The 21,171-nt window shown below is 57.0% G+C and overlaps 1 protein-coding gene across 12 annotated transcripts in view; it reads right to left on the bottom strand.

Annotated features, from left to right (window-relative positions):
* The window catches only part of TCF3 (transcription factor 3), a 46,477-nt gene that overhangs the window by 11,704 nt on the left and 13,602 nt on the right, over positions 1-21,171 (bottom strand). For 9 of the 12 annotated variants that reach the window (XR_004433962.1, XR_004433963.1, XR_004433964.1 and 6 more), the window contains 8 exons: positions 9,414-9,487; positions 9,124-9,202; positions 5,781-5,848; positions 4,301-4,433; positions 2,534-2,583; positions 875-977; positions 617-786; positions 403-535 (listed from right to left, as the gene is read on the bottom strand). Coding sequence is in view for 7 of the 12 variants with exons in the window: in XM_033197581.1 (XP_033053472.1) it covers positions 403-535; positions 617-786; positions 875-977; positions 2,534-2,583; positions 4,301-4,433; positions 5,781-5,848; positions 9,124-9,202; positions 9,414-9,487 (810 nt within the window). In the remaining 5 variants the exon portion in view is untranslated. Of the gene's footprint in view, positions 1-402; positions 536-616; positions 787-874; positions 978-2,533; positions 2,584-4,300; positions 4,434-5,780; positions 5,849-7,378; positions 7,850-9,123; positions 9,203-9,413; positions 9,488-21,171 lie in introns of those variants that run through there. The other 3 variants (XR_004433966.1, XM_033197587.1, XM_033197588.1) reach the window with 2 other exon arrangements.

Here is a 21,171-nt window from a genome sequence, read left to right as displayed (position 1 = left end):
CGTCCCGCACAGACACCACTGCGCTGGGGAGAGCAGCCTGACTCGGGTCCGGTTTCTGTCTGATCCCCCCAAAACTGGCCTCCGCAGGGGTTGACACACTGGGGACAGACTACTGGCAGGGGACCCTGGGTGAGGGAGTCCCTCTCCAAGCCTGTTTCCCAGCTGTAAGGTGGGAAAGCCATTCCTCAAAGAGCTGTTTCCAGACATCCCAAGCCCAATGCACGCGGCAGACCCTACCGACAGCGGACAATGTGAGCTGACGACAGCTCGCTCTCAGGGTCAGCAAACGTGCCTGCGGCCCCCCCCCCGTGGACTCCTCGCCACCCCACACTGAGCCCACCCAGGCCCTGCCTGGAGCTCAGTGTCCCCTCGGAGAGGCCGCATCCCAGGGAATGGCCATACCCAGGAGGCTGTCGGCCCCGCTGACAGGCGGCGTGTGGCTGGAGACGCCACCGTACGTGGCTCCAGGGGCCGAGGAGAAGGAGGATGCAGCCGGGAGCCCACCGTTCACCTCTGCTCCATGCAGCTGGTAGCCCTGGGGGCCGGACAGGAGGAGGGTGGATGAGATGAGGCACTGCCACCCTCCACCTACCCCGTCCCCCGCCCCGGGCCCTACCATGCGCTCGTGCTGGTGCAGGCCAGCAAACGTGCTGCTGCTTCCACTGCTGACCACGGGGCCGCTGCCGGGTGGGAGGGGCAGGGGGGATGAGCCCCCACCCAGCATGGGCCCGAAGCCCGCCTGGCCCGGGGTACTCCAGAGCTCGGCTGAGGGGTGCAGGCTGCCATCTGTGGAGGGGGACTGGTAAGGCGGGGGCCAGGTGGGGAACCCTGGCCCTGCCCCACCGTCCCTGGCGAGCCCCCCGCCGCCGTGTACCTGCCATGTAGAAGGGGGCGGGATAGGCGCTGCTGGGGGTCTTGGCGGACGGGTAGGTGGCAGCATCCCTGCCGTAGTCCTCACCTGAGCTGGGCGGGTACACCTGTGGGCGGGTGGGGGGTGGGGGGTGCACAGTCAGGACGGAGGGGCCGCACTGGGTCAATCAGCCCATACACCTTGCAGGCCTCACTGAGCCTGGCCTCCTGTCCCCTCTCCTGGTAGCACATCTACCACCCTGTTTCCCTTCCCTGTAAAGCCCCCCCCCCATCTTTGGGTAACTACCAGCCCCTTGGCCCAGTCTGAGGTTCTTATGGTGTCCTCATCTCTCTCTCCTGCTCCTTTTCCAGCCCCTACCTCCTGCCTCCCTGAACTTCTGACCTTTGTACCTGAGGACTTGGATCTGGCTCTGCCTACTAAGCCTTTTTCCTCCTTAATCCAAAAAACTCCTATTGATCCATCAAAACCCCAGCTCCAACACCCCCATCCCATTCTTCTCCCTTGTTCCCCAGCTGGAATCAATCCTCCAGCACCGAGCTTCCCCTGGCCCCAGAGCAACATTCATCTTTGGCTAAAGTAACAGGAAGAGGGGTCTGTGATTAGTGCCAACTCTGGCTGGCACTGCCTGGACGGTGGGGCTGGAACCAGTTGGTAACGTTTGCCCCTGTGCTGTAGCAGAAAGTGTGCTGGGTGGGCCTGATGTTGTAAGACACTGGGGGGCGGTTTCAGGGCAGAAAAAGTGTGTCCCAGGGAAGGAGGGGAGAGGTACTGTTGGGAGCAGAGCCTGACCACGCCTTTGGCCTGGGAAACCAGCCTGACTCTAACCCTAAACCCGGGCCTGTAGGGAGCTGGTCAGCCTGAGGGGAGAAGAGACGTATGCCCAGGGCTCTTGGGGCCAGCACGAGGGCTGGGCAGAGGGTGGTTGGTGGCTACTGAGCTGGGGAATCAGCAAATTGCCGCCCCCTCCAGTGAGATGAGATCGCAGGAGTGTGGCACAGCAGCCTGGCCCATCTGTGGGGCCTGGCAGGGAGGCAGGGATGTGGGACAGCCTGAACCCCCGAGGACATAACAGGGAGCCCCAACTGTGCACGCCCTCCCCCTTGTTTCTGAGAGGGTGTCTCACTCTGTTGCTCAGGCTGGAGTGCAGTGGCACGATCTTGGCTCACTGCAACCTCCACCTCCTGGGATCCAACAATTCTTCTGCCTCAGCGTCCCAAGTAGCTGGGATTACAGGCGTCAGCCACCGCGCCCAGCTAATTTGTGTATTTTTAGTAAAGACGGGGGTTTCACCATGTTGGCCAGGCTGGTCTCGAACTCCTGACCTCAGCTGGTCCGCCCGCCTTGGCCTCCTAAAATGCTGGTATGACAGGCGTGAGTCACCGCACCCGGCCCAATTGTGCCCTTTCTAAAGGGGCCTCAGACACCAGAACCACCTTTCTCTTGAAAGACAGAGGCTGGACCTAGGGAAGAAGCTCCCTGCCTTCCCTTGGAAGCAGCCTCCCGTCAGAGCTAGGGCCTTGGGGCAGATCTTGGCTCAGAAACTGCGGGGGGCGTGTTCACTCATGGCCCACCCCCCACGTGTGTTCCCAAGCTTCGCCAGGACACAGGGTCTGGCGCTGCCACTGACGAACTGTGGGGTCCCTTCTCCCTCGTGCGACTCACCGAGGATGGGAGACCCGGCGGGACCTTCCGGACCTTCTTGGGCTGCGTGTCTGTTAGGAGCGAAAGGGGTGAGAACCGGCCACCGGCCATGAGAACAGCCCCTGCCCTGCACCCTGGAGGACAGACCCTCAGAATTCCCGTTTCATAAATAAAAAACCTCAGGTCAGCCGGACACAGTGCCTCACACCTGTAATCCCAGGACTTTGGGAGGCCAAGGCAGGCAGATCATGAGGTCAAGAGATGGAAACCAGCCTGGCCAACACAGTGAAACCCCAGCTCTACTAAAAATACAAAAAGTGGCCGGGTGTGGTGGCGGGCGCCTATAATTCCAGCTACTAGGGAGGCTGAGGCAGGAGAATCACTTGAACCCGGGAGGCTGAGATTGCAGTGAGCCAAGATCATGCCACTGCACTCCAGCCGGGGCGACAGAGCGAGACTCCGTCTCAAAAACACAACAACAAAAAACCTCGGGTCTATCTACATGGCTCCAAAAATGTAAAAGAACCATGACGGTTTTCCCCTGCGATGTACAGTTCGGAAAACGAGGAGTTGATGGGTCCTGAGCCAAGGCTCTGATGAGAAGCCCCGTGGCCCCACCCTCCTTCTAAGATGGCCCCGACTATCACACGCAGTCAGGCCTCACCACTCGGGGCTGCTGTTTGCAAACTCGCCTATGGGACAAAATCCGTAACCTGGAAATCAGCACTCAGGAGCCTTCCTGATCACTCGTGGACGTGCACAGAGCGGGAAAAGGTCGAGTGGCCCAGGCGCACGTGCCCAGCCGAAGCGGAACAAAGGCCTCCTCCTGCATCACGGGGCTCCTGTCCTTGGTGGATTCAGAGCCACAATCTTTTACATTTTTGTGCTTTTTGTGGGTGATTTCACGCTTATTGTTTTCAGGCAGGGTGTTGCGCTGTTGCTCAGGCTGGAGTGCAATGGTGCGATCGCAGCTCACTGCAGCCTCGAACTCCCAGAGTCAAACCATCCTCCTGCCTCAGCCTCCTGAGTAGCTGGGACCACAAGCGTGTGCCACCACGCTTAGCTAATTTTTAAAATTTTTTGCAAACATGGGATCTCCCTACGTTGCCCAGAATGGTTTCCAACTTTTGGCCTCAAGTGATCCTCCTGTCTCGGCCTCGAGAGTACCTGGGACCCCAAGTGAGTGCCACCACGCCTGGCAAGTGCACTGCGTGGACCCAGGTGAGCGCCACCATGCCTGGCGAGTGTGCTGCGTGGAATGGGCGCCGGGTAGTTCGAGGTGCCATCCGGTGCTCCTGAGCCCAGAAGGCTGTGATGTGCCTTGCAGGGGATGCCTAGGTGTGCACGTTCTGCTCAGGCGTGAGCAGCAGGGCTCAGTGTGGAGGAACCACGATGTACCTCGTGAGGCGTCTTACACAGAAACCACATGCACAGAGCCCGCACCCATCAGCCACAGGAACCTCGGGACCAGAGGCTCGTAGGAACCTCTCCCTGGACTTGTCACAGGAACAATCTATTAGCCCCGTGCAAAAGTAGTTGCAGGTTTTGCCACAACGGTTTGTGGCGGCCTCATGGGCCAGGGCCACCGGGAGCAACGAGTCCCGCCTGCCCCGGCCTCGTCCCCCATCACCGTCCATCCCTCCCATGGCCCAAGCGCCTGGCATCCAGCCAGAACCTGGAAGGTGCAGGGTGTGCTCCGTCTGGTGCCCTCAGTTAACGGGGGACCCCCACCTCCCTTTACAGGCCCCCTCCCCGAAGCCCCCGATGCCCTGGCCAGACCCCACTCACCCAGGCTGCCGTCTGCCGCTCTCCGCCGGGAGCTGCCGGAGTAGGAAGGGTAGTACTGGGAGGTCCCCTTCATGCCCGAAGGAGACAGGGGCCCGGGGCTGCTGAGGGCCAGCTCGCCCGACAGGAAGCCAGCCTGGTGGGGAGCGGGTGGTCAGGAAGCACCGGGCTGGCATCCAGACCCCAGACCGTTCCATTCAAGAAAAAACTGCAAAGGCTGAAGCCGCTTGGACCCGCCCCGCGGTGGGGGATGCCCCTTCTGCCTGCTCACGGAGTTTGTCTGACACCTGCCGTGTTTCTCCGACTTAAGACTGACCGCAACCCACACTGCTGTTTTCACAAAGAACGAAAGACTGAGAAACAGACACCAGTGCGGCTAACCCAACGGGCTGCTCCCTGGATCCTGAGGCGCGAAAGTACAAAGCGGTGTGGCTCAGCGTCTGTGCACCCGGCTGCTTCCTATCTTTTTGGTTTTGTTTTGTAAAACCCTCAGTTGGATTCCGTACGTGTTAGTGTGAAACGGGCTTTCTTCCTGGGGAGCCAGGGCCACCCTGAGCCGGGTCCCGAACCGACTCCTGCATTTCATCTGCTCTATCATCATCCAGTGGCCCCATGGGGTGGCCCAGCGCCCAGGACAGGGCCTTCTCCCGAGGCCCAGCCTGTCCCGAGCCCACACCCTGTGTGGCTACTGCGGGGCTCGATGAGTCACCAGGGAACGCCAGAGAGGAGGGCCCGAGACCTAGTTCTGCTTCTCGGATGCGGAGCCCCGGACCTGTGTATTCCCGTCTGTAAAACGGGCACGTAGGCCGGGGCCCCTCGTGGGGACTGACTGGGGCAACGCGAGTGTACCCCTGGCACAGAGCCTGGTACCCGGCTGGCCCTCCATCACGGTGGCTGCTGCTGTTCTGGCTGGGGCACAGAGAGCACACAGATGGCCCCACCTGTGACAAGGCCGAGCCCCACCGAGGGCCAGGAGCTGAGGGCAGGGACAGAGATGAAGTCCTGGGATGAGGGAGGAACCCTGGGGGTGCCCAGGACTGGAGGCTGCACGGGACCCCTGTGGCTGGTCACAGCCCCCAACATCCCCACCCCCAGCCTCACAACCAGGGCCAGCGTGGGTGAGAATTTCGGCCGCACAGGGACCTGCTGTAAGGGCTCCCCAGGGGGTCCACACCTGCAAAGGCCTGTTGCGTGGCCTCCGTTTTCCTACCTACCACTCAGGTGGGCGGGCCATGGAGCCCCTCCAGCTGAGCATGGCAGTCCCCGCAGGCCTTGGCCTCCCTGGTCCTCATCTGCCTCCCCACTCCTCCCAGTCCACACCCACCCAGCCCACCGCGGCCCAGGCCCAGGCCCAGCCTGGTTTCGCTGCTATCAGGAAGCAAACAGAACCTGGCTGAGCCAGGCGAGCCTCTGCAGACCGGGGAGGGTGGGAGACACATCTGTTTACAATTAAAACACACCCCAGGCTGGCCTGAGCCCTCACCTGAGTCAGGCCGCCCACGCCTGCGTCTCTCCCAAAGGAGGCATAGGCACCCCGCTCGCCGCTCTTGCCTGCAAGGGGAGAAGGAAGGTTAGTGGGAGGTGACTCCAAGGAGCATCCTGAGGGCCCCCCAATGCCTGACATGTGCCCGCATACATAGGCTCTCGGTAAGTGCACACGACTGAGCGCACCGCGGCAGGACGCTGGCAGAGCCTGACCCCAGTGTGCCCGTTTCAGGGAGCCCTGACCCCAGTGTGCCCGTCTCCCACAGAGCTCTGCCCTCGGTGTGCCTGTCTCCCACAGAGCCTGACCTCAATATGCCTGTCTCCTGCCCACCAGTGACGGGTTTGGGGTCCCCGATGATTTCAGCGTCGACACTGAGTGTTTGCAGCCCACACAAGCCCTGCATAGGGGGTGCGGTGGGAAGGGGACAGCAGAGCTCGCCGGGGCCATGCTTTCTGCTGGCCAAGACCCTGCCCTTCCTGAGCCTGTTTCCTCTGTTCTAGCGTTGAGGGGCTGATGCCCTGGGTTGCTGGGCTCAGAGGCATTTGTCTGTCCCAGGGGACAGGCCTGGGGGCCCTGGCAGGGAGCCCCGGGGCCTGTGCACATAGCATCAGGTTCAGTGCACGGGCCCCTGGGTTCCCCTGGCACAGGCTCCCCCAAAGTGCGCAGCATGCAGCCTTCAGACCAGGGTTCGTTCACAAATGAGCATGTGACCTGCGCTCCGCCAGTAAGCACCTCCCTGGGGTGCTCAGTGACAAAGGGCAGGTGAGGCCTTGGGGCTACAGAGGGAGGACAGCTGGCCAGGGTGAGCCCCCAGCATGGAAGGCCTGGGGGGCTACAGAGGGGAACAGCTGGCCAGGGTGAGCCCCCAGCATGGAGGGCCTGGGCTACAGAGGGGACAGCCTGCCTGGGTGAGCAGCCAGTGTGGAGGGCCTGGGGCTGCTGCAGAGACGCCTGGATCCAGCCCCGCCTGAAGTAGGCACCAGATTACTCAGCACCTGAGTCACTTAAATCCCCTTCTGGCTGACACTGGGCACAGAATGTGACTGAGGCTGCTGTGAGGGGCTGAAAAGCGCGATTGACTAATGTACATTATTCTCAAACCAGGAAAAAGTTCCCCAAATTTTGATTTTTAAAATTTCAATGATATCCCAACTCCTGGAACAAATGCTGCTGTTTTTTGCCTCCCACTTCCTCATCTTGGTGACCCTGGGGACATGGGGAAAACGACAGCCACGACCCACCCCACAGGCCGCACCCGGCTACAGGAGTTGCTTGCTTAACAACTCGGGTGAGAAAACTGAGGCCAGAGGAGCCTGAGGTTATGCCCCCGCATGCCTCCCTGGGACTGCCACCTGTCCTCTCCAAGCTGCTTGGCTATGGCTCAGGCCCCACCCGTGGGGGAGGCAGGGGGGACACAGCTGGGGTCGGGACACTGCTGGCTGGGCCATGGGAAGTGCCCGCGTCAGCCCTGCCCACCCTGGGGCCATTGGGGACATGAGGAACAGGCCGGGAAGAAGGAACAGCCAGTGGGGAACCGGCCCTTCCGGGTGCAGGGGTCACCCAGGGCGGGGGGGCCAGGGCCAGGCCTCACCTACCCCGTGTGGGGAATGGGCGGAAATCGCCTGTGGCAGGTGGTGGGCCCTCAAGCACACTTGCTCCCATCTTCACACTATCCGCTTCCTACTCAGGATACCGACCAACTCTACTGTGTGCCAAGTCCTAGGCCGGGCAAAATGAGACAGGACCACCCCTGCCCCGCTGTGGGGCCCAACCAGGGGCTGCCCCTCAAGGTCCAGAGAAAAGGCTGGGTCCCCCAAAGTCCTTCGGGCCTCAGTTTCCCCCCTGGCCAACAATGCTGAGGGGTACACGGTGCGCACCCAGGCCCTGCAACAGGTCCAGCGCTCCACAGCTCCCGGCTTCTGAGCAGCACATGCCCCCACTGCACCACGGAAACCACAAAGAAACCCTGTCTCAAACTGTCGGCTTCCAGAGACAGGGACGGATCCCGCATCCCAAGATGACTGAGGGACGAAATCACAAATTCCACAGCGGAGGCACTGGGGCAGGAGGCTGACCACGACAGCGGGACTCCCAAGCCCCTCGCTAGCCCCCCACGCAGCAAGACCCCCCCCAAGACCCCTACCCGAGCTCCCCGAACCCCAGGACACAGGACGTGCCACTCCCGCAGGAGATGGAGGATGTGCAGCTCGGGGGATTCCCTGGGTCACCCGCAGGAGGGACGGCACACAGGACACCATCCCATCCACAGCCCCACGTCCCTGGAGGAGGGCGCCCCAGCTCAGCCCCACCCAGCCACAGACCCTCGGCCAGGTGCCCTTCCCAAGCGTTGGTTCGTTCCCCTGCGGCACGGGTGAGCCTGCACTGAGGCTGGGATATTCACAGGACCAGGCACCAACCCCCACCTGGCATTTAGCAGGGCCTGCAGAGCTGGGCCAGTCCTCACCCGCCTCCCTCCAAGAAGGTCCCTTTCCTACAGTGGGGAAACTGAGGCGCAGAAGAGGATGGTGCTTGCCCAGGTTCCGTGGTGGGGTGGGACCAGACACCTGGCCTGAGTTGTCATTCCTTTTTTTTTTTTTTTGTGAGATGGAATCTCGCTGTGTCACCCAGGCTGGAGTGCAATGATGTGATCTCAGCTCACTGCAGCCTCCACCTCCCAGGTTTAAACAATTCTCCTGCCTCGGCCCCCAGAGTAGTTGGCACTACAAGTGCCCAACACCGTGCCCGGCTAATTTTTGTATTTTTGGTAGAGGTGGGGTTTCACCATGCTGTCCAGGCTGATCTCAAACTCCTGACCTCAGGTGATCCACTCACCTCGGTCTCCCAAAGTGCTGGGATTACAGGCGTGAGCCACCGCGCCCGGCCTGAGTCACGATTCTCTCAGTTAACAGGAGGGCCCCCCAGGGAGAGAGGGCAGGCGCACGGTCTATGGAAGGGCACAGGCTCTGACCACCACACACGCTGACCGCCTTCCCGAGTCTCCAGGACTCCTACGCCTCCTTCCCAGCGGGCACAGGCTGGCCTTGCTGACCCCTCCCCGGGAAGCAGGAGGAAGAAATCCACGGAGTGGCGTCTGGAACAGCCTCCCTGCCTCTACACTCAGGCGGGGAAGCCGAGTTGCAGAGCGCAGTGCCAGAGAGTTCAGGCTGCGTCCCCTGCACCTCCCGCAGCTGCTCCCAGGACGGGCAGAGGCTTTGGCTGTCCGACACCCTCTGGGTGAACACTGGGAACCTGCCTGGCACTGTGCGTGCACTGACCACGCCAAGGCCCACGTCTGCACATCTGTGCACGGCAGAGGGACCGCACCAGGCCGGGCACTCACCTCCCAGTCCCGGTCCCAGGAATGTGGATGAAGAGAGGCTGCTGTGCGACTCAGTGAAGTGGGTGCCCTCGCTGAAGGTCTAGGGGAGACGGGTGGGGATGAGAGGTGCTGGGGCTCCACAATCCGCCCCCCACCCCATATTACAGCTGGAGACACAGGACTCAAACCCACGTCTCCTGGTCCAAACCCCTGGAAGACTGGCCCCTTCTCTCAGTCTGTTTCCCCATGCCGCCTGCCCCCCACTCTGGGGACAGGAAACTCAGGGTCTCAGGCCTCATGGGGGGTCCTACCCGGCTGGGGTCAAAGGAGGAGCTGTTCTGGTCGCCGCTGCCCCAGGAACCTGAGCTGGGCCGGTCCTCAAGACCTGCAGGCAGGACAGAGAGAGTTACAAGTCACCCTCACGCCTGCCCAGCTCTAAAAGCTTCCGTTTCTGTCATCTCAGGGGCAAGCCTCAGTGGACCCAGGGGGCTTGTGGAACCCTTCCTAACCCAGCCTCACCCAGTCTGACTTATAAGGACACTAGTCAGCAGTTAACACCCAGACACCCTGGGACTCGGAGCACTCACAGGTCCATAAACTTGAATAACTCTTACACCGGCTCTCTGCTGGCAAACTCCTACCCACCCACTGAAGCCCCAGCTATCACGCCCTCCTTGGACAGAGACCTCGCTCTCACACCAAGCTTCCTCCCCATCAGTCCCAAGTCCTTCCCTCTGGCCCAGCCCTGACTATGTGGGCTGGGGTCTGTGTCAGATGCAGACTCTTCTGACCCTGTGAGAAAGGCTCATGAGAGCAGGACGGTGTGGAAGCTACACCATGAGCTCTGGGGAGACCCAGGGTCTCCCTGTCCCCAGTGGCCAGTGTGGGAGGTGGGGGCCGCCCTCTGCTGAAGCAGCAGCAGAGGCCCACCCACCGGGCAGGAGACTGGCAGCCCGTGAGGGTGGAGCCGAATCTCGTCACCTGGAACAAGCCCAGTGTCACCAGGGGCCTGCGTGGGGCAGGAGTTCCCGGTGCAGCAAGGGACGGGATGAGGACCTTGGTCCCGGGGCGGGGCGGGCGGGGCCCTTATCTCTCAGAACACTCACAGGCAATGCCCAGGACTCCAGAATCTTCTGCCCTGGGCAGGGCGGGCCTGCCTGGATCCTTCCCCCTTCCATCACGGGCCACAGAGCACACCCTTGGAGAAGCAGGAGCAGCCCTGGGCCGCCTCAGCGTGGCCACGGGGTCACTGCCCTGCCTTGGTTTCCCTCTCTATAAACGAATTACCAACAGGCCCTACTTTTAAAGGGCTTGGGGTGTCCATGTCCAACTCTCAAGTCCGGGGCTTCCCAAGAGCCAGGCCTGGGGTACCCAGCCCGGCGCTGCTGTCTGTCTGCTGTCTGTCACAGGTACAACCTCAGGCTGTTCTCCCCACGCTGACTCCACACAGCAGGCTGCCGGACCCAGCTCCTCCGCCCCACCCCTCTGCCCTCCCTGCTCCACCGCACCAGAAACTTCTTTCAAATTGCATCCTTCTATTTTGGTGCCTTTGTGTTAATCACTCCCCTCGGGGAGTATTGGTGTTTAATTGCTGTCTGATTTGCATAATTATGCATATCAATCTCCAAGTCTAATGAATATTCATATGCCTCATTTAGATTTTGTTTTCTAATCAAAAATTTCCAATGTGATTATGAGTGGGGGACTGGGATGCTGTCTTGGCTGAGTTGGGGGCCAGGCAGGGGGCTCCTGTAGTCTCCAGGAATCCACACGGCATTCGCTGCCAGATCGAGGCCTTCTGCACCCCGAGATCCTGGTCCTGCACGTGGGCCCAGGCGAACAGGGCAGCTGCTGAGGCCAGGGCGTGCTGGCTGTGGGGGCGGGGACAAAGCGCTGGCACCCTCTGGGCCTCAGTTTGCCTCTACACCACCTGCCTACTGTCCGGTCCCCTCTGGCCATAGCCCGCTCCCCAGGAAGTGCAGAGACCCCCAACTGAGCAAATGGGAGGTTCCTGGCACCCAGCCCGCATCCCCTGGAAGGCGTGGCATGGTGGGGGGCCTCCTTGGGGCCCCATGCCCAGGGATCGCCCCCGAGGCTCACTCCAATAGGCCCCTGGCAGAGGCAATGCCTCAATCTGCTCTTTCGGGGAACCCTCCCTCACCCAGTCCTTGGCCTCCTCCTCCTAGAAATGACAAAAATAGGGACAGCCCCCACATAAATAGTTATTAAAATCCCCCCACCCATTAATTATGCATTTTAATAATCCACCATGAATATTCATAACGCATCCCCTGCTCCTTTTCTAATTAAAATGTACTAATAGAGTAAGACGCTGCTGTCAGAGGGTGGTTTTCTGTGATTTTCTTTGGTGAAGCACTGCAGAGTTTTAGCCAGGAAGGGCACCTTCCTGCCCTGGGCCAGCCCGGCTGCCTAAGGAGAGGCCTGCAAGTGGACGGCGTGGGGGAGCTGGGGTGAAGGCCCCAGGAGCTGCTCATCCCTTGGGTTTCGGTTCCTCTTCCAGTCACAGGGGTGTGGAAGCTGCCCACCTGCCTGGGCTGCCATGAGGGTAACAATGAAAGATGCTGCTTCAAGAGAGGCCATCGGTGGCCAAGAAACGCTCAGTGCTGGTGGCTTCCCAGCCCCAGTCCCCGTTGGGTCCCCTCCTGAGAGGGACCGGGGACTGGTCCTTGCCTGCTGGCTTGCTGGCAAAATGCGAGGGGGGACTTCAAAAGGTGCTCAGTAAATACTGGGTAGGACTGAGATTTGTCCGCAGCAGGGATCAGCAAATAGTACACATGGGCCAAGTCTGGCCCCCAGCTTGCTTTTTAAATAAAGTTTTATTGGCAGACACTGTACCCATTTGTCCATGTACTATCTACGGCTGCTTTTGCAGTAAGAGAAGAGTTGAATAATTCCAATAGAGACCATCTGTCCTGCACAGCCAAAAATATTCACTCCCTTGTCCTTTCTGGGGATGGCCGGCTGACCTTCATACAGAAGACTGCCCAAGTGGCTTTAGCTGCCTCTGCACAAGAACTCAACTGACAGACTTCAGTACCAGGAGTAGGGTTACCATGCTGGGCAGGCAAAACTCTTGGTGGACATGGGTCCTAAGCACAGCCCTGTATACTGCCCCTGCCAAACCCTCAGGCACACCACCAGGTGGTCTGGCTTCAGACAGGCCTGGGACTTCATCCTGTAGCCCCAGCTCTGCAATGAGCCCCCCACTCAGGTGCTCAGCCTAAAGTCCTGGGAGTCTTCTCACCTTCCCTCCTCCCAAAGAACAGTAGCTCGCCCCACAGCTATACAGCAGCGGGTTAAGCCCTGTCCCTGCAGCAGCTTCCTCCCAAGTCTGCTGACATCCTCAGGCAGCCTGATGGAGCCTTTAGAAGCAAAACTTGGCTCTTCTCCCTCCCTCTAGCCTCTCTCATGGCTCCCTATCATCCTCAGGATAAAGACCAAACTCTTCCCTGATCTTGTCACTCTCCTCTTCCCCAACACATGAGGTGACCCCCACCCATGTCCCCTGCCTGAGCTCCTTCCCAGCCTGGGGTCCCTCTTTGTCCTCAGCATTGCTTGAAACACAGCGGAGGCCCCCAAAACACCCATCCTCAACGTCTTCATTTCACTCATAAATAACTGTGCTTCCAAGAACGTTTTCCTGGAGAATTAAAACGTTCTCCACCTCTGCTGTCCAATACGGGAGCCACACTTTATAAACTGCTGGAAACATGGCCAGCATTTTTTCAAGAGCATTAAAAATTACACTTAATGGCCCGGCGCGGTAGCTCACGCCTGTAATCCCAGCACTTTGGAAGGCCGAGGTGGGCGGATCACGAGGTCAGGAGATCGAGACCATCCTGGCTAACACGGTGAAACCCCGTCTCTACTAAAAAAACAAAAAATTAGCCGGGTGCGGTGGCGGGCGCCAGTAGTCCCAGCTACGTGGGAGAATGAGGCAGAAGAATGGCATAAATCCAGGAGGCGGAGCTTGCAGTGAGCCGAGATCGTGTCACTGCACTCCAGCCTGGGCAACAGAGCGAGACTCCATCTCAAAAAAAAAAAAAAATTGTTTTCTTTTTCTTGAGACAGGGTCTTGCTGTTGCCCAGGATGGAGTGCAGTGGCACGATTTCGGCTCACTGCAACCTCTGCCTCGTGGGTTCAAGTGATTTTCCAGCCTCAGACTCCCACATAGCTGGGACTACAGAAGTCCGCCATCATGCCCAGGTAATTCACACGCTGGCCAGGCTGGTCTTGAACCCCAGACCTCAGGTGATCCGTCCACCTCAGACTCCCAAAGTGCTGAGATTACAGGCATGAGCCACAATGCCTGGACAATTAAAAAAAAAATCTTTTGTAGAGATGGGGTCTCACTACATTGCCCAGGTTGGTCTCAAACTCCTGGACTCAAGCGCTCCTCCCACCTTGTACTTCCCAAAGCCCTGGGATCACAGGTGTGCACCAGCAGGCCCAGCCTCCATTTTATCTAAGTTCAAGCTACGGGAGAAGGTGAAAGACCAGGATGCCCTTGGCCTGGCTGGCGTGCTGCGGCTGCCCTGGGTTTATCTTCCTGTCTTGTCTTCTTGGTCAGGGGCCGCAGGCCGTGGCACACGCACCCAGCATTCTCAGGATCCGGAGTCGGGGAGAAAATGTTTCTGGGGCAGCACAGAGCCCTTCCTTGTTGCGGGGCTGAGGACATCCCACAAAGCCCCTCTTCCGTCTGCCCCTAGTGTCTGGCGGTGGGGGGCAGCAAAGCAGGGCCCCATTCCCTCCCGTGAGCAGACAAACCTGAGGCTGAAGAGAAAGTGAGTGGAGAGCACACACCACCCTAAGAGTGGGGGTCCCCAGAGCCCCTAAAGTGGCAGGATGTGCCCTCGGGCAGAGGGACAGTGAGGCTGTGTGGGCAACACAGGCAACCTCCTCCACCAGAACCGGAGACAACCTCCTCCACCAGAACCCGGACAACCTCCACCAGAACCGGGACAAGCTCCTCCACCAGAACCGGGACGCCTCGCAACCTCCTCCACCAGAACCCGGACAACCTCCACCAGAACCGGGACAAGCTCCTCCACCAGAACCGGGACACCTCGCAACCTCCTCCACCAGAACCCGGGACAACCTCCTCCACCAGAACCCGGGACAACCTCCTCCACCAGAACCCGGGACAACCTCCTCCACCAGAACCAGGGACGCCAGGCAATCTTCTCCACCAGAACCAGGGACAACCTCCTCCGCCAGAATCGGGGAAAACCTCCTCCACCAGAACCGGGTACACCTCGCAACCTCCTCCCCTAGAACCGGGGACGCCTCACAACCTCCTCCACCAGAACCGGGGACGCCTCGCAACCCCACTCCCCCACGGCCCTGGGGTTTCCTACGAGGGCAGAGCGGGACCCGAGAGTGGGCGTCAAGCACAGATATAAGTAACAACTAGAGAAACGCACCCGCTTTGAATTTCAGAGACCACAGAGATAACTGAGACCCCCATTTCGCTCCTGCTTCCATGTCTATGGGAACCACCAGCGCACGGTACCTGAGTGTGGGGATCAGAGAACCTGCCCCTCAAAACAAGCTCAGAAACCAACCCGGGGCCAGGCTCGGTGGCTCACGCCTGTAATCCCAGCACTTTAGGAGGCCGAGGCGGGCAGATCATGAGGTCAAGAGATCAAGACCATCCTGGCCAACAGGGTGAAACCCCATCTCTACTAAAAATACAAAAACTAGCCGGGCGAGGTGGCGGCGCCTGTAGTCCCAGCTACTCAGGAGGCTGAGGCAGGAGAATGGCAGGAACCCGAGAGGCGGAGCTTGCAGTGAGCTGAGATCTGGCCACAGCACTCCAGCCCGGGCGACAGAGCGAGACTCCGTCTCAAAAAAAAAAAAAAAAAGAATAGAAAAGAAAAAGAGAGACACAAGAGGGAACCCAACATAGAACATAAAGGATGAAGTTCAAGAAGTTCAATGATTTACCCTAAAAAGCCAGAAGACTGTCCTAAGCCTGTAAGCCGCACGGATCCTCAAAGAAATGGCAGAGCCTGGGGGTTCTACGGAATGAAGTAGATGGTGAGCACATTTAACCACGAATCAGAGACTCCTAGAACCCATAACAAGACAGACACACAAGGAAAGCCCTCTGAGGGCACTGTCTGAGTTTTCTCTCATTTCACTGAATCCTTGCAATGGCTATATTATCCCCATTCTACAGATGAGGAAACTGAGGCAAAAGATAGATGCCATTTGCTCAGTTCCTCAGAATAAGTAGCAGTCACTATTTAATGATACAAATGTTTCCTAGTAAGATGCAAATACACAATTATGAACAGATACAATTTTTTTTTGTTTGAGACGGAGTCTCGCTCTGTAGCCCAGGCTGGAGTGCAGTGGCCGGATCTCCGCTCACTGCAAGCTCCGCCTCCCGGGTTCACGCCATTCTCCTGCCTCAGCCTCCAGAGTAGCTGGGACTACAGGTGCCCGCCACCTCGCCTGGCTAGTTTTTTGTATTTTTTAGTAGAGACAGGGTTTCACCGTGTTAGCCAGGATGGTCTCGATTTCCTGACCTCATTATCTGCCCGCCTCGGACAATGTTTTTTTTTTTTTTTTGAGACGGAGTCTGGCTCTGTCGCCCAGGCTGGAGTGCAGTGGCGCAATCTCAGCTCACTGCAAGCTCTGCCTCCCGGGTTCACGCCATTCTCCTGCCTCAGCCTCCCAAGTAGCTGGGACTACAGGCGCCCGCCACCTCGCCTGCCTCGTTTTCTTTTGTATTTTTTAGTAGAGACGGGGTTTCACCGTGTTAGCCAGGATGGTCTCGATCTCCTGACCTGGTGATCCACCCGTCTTGGCCTCCCAAAGTGCTGGGATTACAGGCTTGAGTCACCGCGCCCAGCCGACAATGTTTTTTAAAAAGTAGCTATTTACTGATAGCAAATACCAGCAGGGAAGAGAAATACACAAGCTCAATTTTCACTTTCCAACAGAAGGGGGCAGATGTGATTTCACCTCGGAAGTTGAGAGCACGAGAAACAGCATTTTAATGTGTTATTCAGGACGCAGAATCGTGGCCTTAAACGTGTTATTCAAAACTAGGAAAAGAACCAGTGGCAGAGCCGCAAAGCTGCACAGAGCTTCAGAAAACACACACCAGGGGAAGCAATCCGGAGTCGGAAGCACACAGATGGGAAAATATAAAATAAGACGATGGAAGCAAAGGCTGAGAATGAAGACGGACAGGTGCTTCATGTCTTTAATCTAAAAACACGATGCCTACGAAAGACAGTTCTGAAATAAGCAACTCAGGAGATACAACCAGGTGCACAAAGAGCCGCCAAGCAATGCCAACAAAAAGGAAGGGTTGCAACATTCATATCAGTTTCAATTCAAGGGAGGTTTCTTTTTCGAAGACTGAGTCTCGCTGTGTCGCCCCGGCTGGAGTGCAGTGGCGCAATCTTGGCTCACCGCAACCTCTGCCTCCCGGGTTCAAGTGATTCTCCTGCTTCAGCCTCCCGAGCCGCTGGGATTACAGCCACCCGCCACCACGCCCGGCTAATTTTTTTATATTTTAGTAGAGATGGAGTTTCACCATGTGGGCCAGGGTGATCTTGAACTTCTGACCTCAGGTGATCCACCTGCCTTGGGCTCCCAAAGTGCTGGAATTGCAGGCATGAGCCACCACGACCAACCGAGGGAGGGTTTTTTTGTTGTTGTTGACGATGGCTCAGCCCACAACGAAATCCCACTGGCTCAGTCCACAGGGGCCCACAAACCCGGCATCCAAATACGTCAACAGAGAAACTGACAAACAGAACAGAGGGGGACGGTGCTGCTCTCAGCCTGACATTAAACAGATTAAAAATCTAAATATGGTTCAAAGGCCTTGCAGCTCCACATCCAACTGTCCCTCAAGTACTCACGAAGGACAAAAATAATCCATGTTTCAGCCTCGGCAGACGTGCTCTGCGTCCTCCAAACAGCAGCTACCACTTAAGCCAAAGCTGACTTTTGGCACTGGAGACCTAGAAATCAAGAAGGGACCTCCGGCCAGGCGCGGTGGCTCACGCCTGTAATCCCAGCACTTTGGGAGGCCGAGAGGGATGGATCACGAGGTCAGGAGATCGAGACCATCCTGGCTAACACAGTGAAACCCCCTCTCTACTAAAAAATACAAAAAAAATTAGCCGGGCGAGATGGCGGGTGCCTGTAGTTCCAGCTACTCGGGAGGCTGAGGCAGGAGAATGGCGTAAAACCCGGGAGGCGGAGCTTGCAGTGAGCTGAGATCCGGTCACTGCACTCCAACCTGGGCGACAGAGCGAGACTCCGTCTCAAAAAAAAAAAAGAAAAAAACAAAAAACAAAACCAAATGTCAGTCATATGAGAAAAACAAGCATCATGGAAACCAACGGGATGGTTTATGGGGCGGAATCCTCAACACCCCAGTGACGGAACGGAAGAGGGCAGAAGTCAGCAAAGGGGACGCGTGATCTGAAAGTCACCAAAAACTTTAGAAAGAGAAGAAATGCCGATAAAGAGAAAAGCAGTCAATTGATCAGTATTGATTCGCCAATGAAGCAGATCCTCCAGAAGAAAAATCGATGAGAGAGAATGCACAGGGCGGCGGAGTCAAGGACAAAGACACGACAGACAAGTGGGCGCACTGACGACCAAGGCGCCCGCGGCCTCCCAGTGCAGGCGGAGACGGGCGCCTCCAAACGTTATCCAAGAGCCAAACGGGGCCGGGTGCCGAGGCTCACACCGTAATCCCAGCACTTCGGGAGACCGAGGAGGACAGATCACAAGGTCAGGAGATCGAGACCACCCTGGCTAACACGGTGAAATCCCACCTCTACTAAAAATACAAAAAAAATTAGCTGGGTGCCGTGGCGGGCGCCTGTAGTCCCAGCTACTGGGGAGGCTGAGGCAGGAGAATGGCGTAAACCTGGGAGGCGGAGCTTGCAGTGAGCCAAGATCGTGCCACTGCACTCCAGCCTGGGCAACAAAGTGAGACTCCGTCTCAAAAAAAAAAAAAAAAAAAAAAAAAAAAAGAGCCAAATGGTAGCACAGCTTAAGATGTGGCTGAAATGGATGATTTAAAATAAATATATATGTTGTTTCTGAATGGCGCGATCTCGGCTCACTGCAATCTCCACCTCTGGGTTTAAGTGATTCTCCTGCCTCAGCCTCCTGAGCAACTGGGATTACAAGTAAGAGCCACCATGCCCAGCTAATTTTTTTGTTTTTCGGTTTTTTTAAGGGATGCAGTCTCACACTGTCGCCCCGACTGGAGTGCAATAGTGTGATATCAGCTCACTGCAACCTCTGCCTCCCGGTTCAAGTGATTCTCCTGCCTCAGCCTCGCAAGTAGCTGGGATTACAGGTATCCACCACCACACCTGGCTCATTTTTTGTATTTTTAGTAGAAACGGGGTTTCACGATATTGGCCAGGCTGACCTTGTGATCCGCCTGCCGCAGCCTCCCGAAGTGCTGGGATGACAGGCATGAGCCACTGCACCCGACCTAATTTTTGTATTTTCAGGAGAGACAAGGTTTTGCCATGTTGGTCAGGCTGGTTTCCAACTCCGGACCTCAGGTGATCCGCCCGCCTCGGCCTCCCAAAGTGCTGGGATTACAGGTGTGAGACACCACCAGGCTGAAGAAAGTATTAGTGGGAAGCTAGGGGCCCTTCTGAGACACACGTGCACGAGTGCTACTGATCGCTCACCGTGGATCTTCAAATGGGACCAGGAGGACACACCCTGAACGTGACAAACACAGGCAGACAGGAAGGTCTACCTCAAATCCACAGGCGGTATCAGGCTTGCCAAGGAGACCTGAGCCAACCTGCCTGCCTGGAGTGGGGTCCCCACCATATGTCTCCAGAAAAACCAGACAATGTAAAAAGGCACACAGAGCCCCGCGCTGGGACGGGGGGAGGCTACGGGTCTGAGGATGAAAAGGGTGACGGCTCAGCTGGAAGACTGAATCAAGTACAAAATACATATAACTAGGGGATGGCAGGAGGGAACAAGGACAGAAAGCGAGGATGGTCGGACGCAGTGGCTCACGCCTGCAACCCCATACTTCAGGAGGCCAAGGGAGGAGGATCGCTTGAGCTCTGGAGTTCGAGACCAGCCTGGGCAACATGGTGAGACTGCATCTCTACAAAAAATACAAAAATTATCTGGGTGTGGTGGCACACACCCACAGTCTCAGCTACTCAGAAGCCCGGGAGGTCGAGGCTGCAGGGAGCCATGACTGCACCACTGCACTCCAGCCTGGGTGACAGAGTGAGACCCTGTTTCAAAAAAAAAAAACTAAACCCAAACTAAAACTCCCAAAACCCAAACTAAAGAGGAAAAGACCACTATACTGTTGCACAGAAAATCCCAAAATACCTACGTGCAACCCGCTCTGGAAGTGTGTGAACAAATAATCAAAACCAGTGACACAACCAAGTCTTATACTGTAATTTTGAAGGTTTAATTTAAAAACTAAGGACTACTGGCCGGGCGCGGTGGCTCACGCCTGTAATCCCAGCACTTTGGGAGGCCGAGGTGGGCAGATCGCTTGAGGTCAGGAGCTCAAGACCAGCCTGGCCATGAAACTCCGTCTCTACTAAAAATACGAAAATTAGCTGGGCGTGGTGGCGGGCACTTGTAGTCCCAGCTACTCAGGAGGCTAAGCCTGGAGGCTGGAGAATCACTTGAACCCAGGAGGTGGAGGTTGCAGTGAGCTGAGATCGTGCCACTGCATTCCAGCCTGGGCAACAGAGTAAGACTCCGTCTCAAAAGAAAAGAAAAAAAAAAAGGAATCAGCATGTCGGAAAATATGGGGGAAAAACACTTGAAAAAGAACGATGGAGGCAGGACTGCAACTAAAACTGAGTAGTTAGCTGCTGCAGCAGCTCAAACCTGTGATCCCGGCATTTCGGGAGGCCAAAGCAGAAGGACTGACTCCTTGAGCCCAAGAGTTCAAGACCAACCTGGGCAACAGGGCAAGACCTCTGTCTCTACAAAAAATGCAAACATTAGCCAGGCGTGGTGGTGTGCGCCCGTGGTCTCAGCTACGCAGGAGGCTGAGGAGGGAGGCTGGCTTGAGCCCAGGAGGTCGAAGCCGCAGTGAGGCATGGTCACACCAGGGTCCTCCAGCCTGGGCAACACAGCAAAAACCCTGTCTCAAAAGAAAAAAATACAACAAAAAATGAGTAGCAATGTAGGAAATGCTACGAAGCACTTCAAATCACCAAGAAAAGGTTTCACTGAGTTTGTTCTGTTGCTGGATAACTTCTTGACTTCAATGTTTAATCTGGGCCAGGCATAGCGGCTCGCGCCTGTAATCCCAGCACTCTGGGAGGCCGACGCAGGCGATCATGAGGTCAGGAGATGGAAACCATCCTGGCTAACACAGTGAAACCCCATCTCTACTAAAAATACAAAAAATTAGCCAGGCGCAGTTGCAGGCGCCTGTAGTCCCAGGTACTCAGGAGGCTAAGGCAGGAGAATGGCGTGAACCCAGGAGGCAGAGCTTGCAGTGAGCTGAGACTGTGCCACTGCACTCCAGCCTGGGTGACGGAGCAAGACTCTGTCTTCAAAACAAACAAAAAAAGCTTAATCTGTTTCTGGTTTTGCTCTACTTGCGCTAATAATGAGAATGCAGAAGACTATGATTCTTCCCCTAAGCACGGCTTTGGCCACACCTCACAGTTTCTATGAGTTTACATTACTGCCAATTTCTGTCTATTGTCAAAACCATTTGAATTTCCTGTTTAACCCAAGAACTGGATAAAAAAGGAATCTGGATACTTCTCAGCAGGGAGGCTGTTTATTTTTTGCTTTTTGGTCTTTTATTTCTGGTTTTACTACATTGTTCTTAAAGGATATGGCTTATACTTTTTTTTTTTTTTTTTTTTTTTTGAGATGGAGTCTTTCTGTCGCCAGACTGGAATGCAGTGGCACACTCTCCGCTCACTGCAACCTCCACCTCCCCAGTTCAAGTGATTCTCCTGCCTCAGCTTCCCGAGTAGCTAGGACTACATGCACCCACCAACACACTCGGCTAATTTTTGTATTTTTAGTAGAGG

The sequence above is a fragment of the Trachypithecus francoisi genome, unplaced genomic scaffold, assembly GCF_009764315.1.
Source record: "Trachypithecus francoisi isolate TF-2019V2 unplaced genomic scaffold, Tfra_2.0 Lachesis_group5, whole genome shotgun sequence".
NCBI lineage: Eukaryota > Metazoa > Chordata > Mammalia > Primates > Cercopithecidae > Trachypithecus > Trachypithecus francoisi.
The sequence above is the reverse complement of the archived record's forward strand: the minus strand, read 5'-3'. Positions and strand labels throughout refer to the sequence as shown.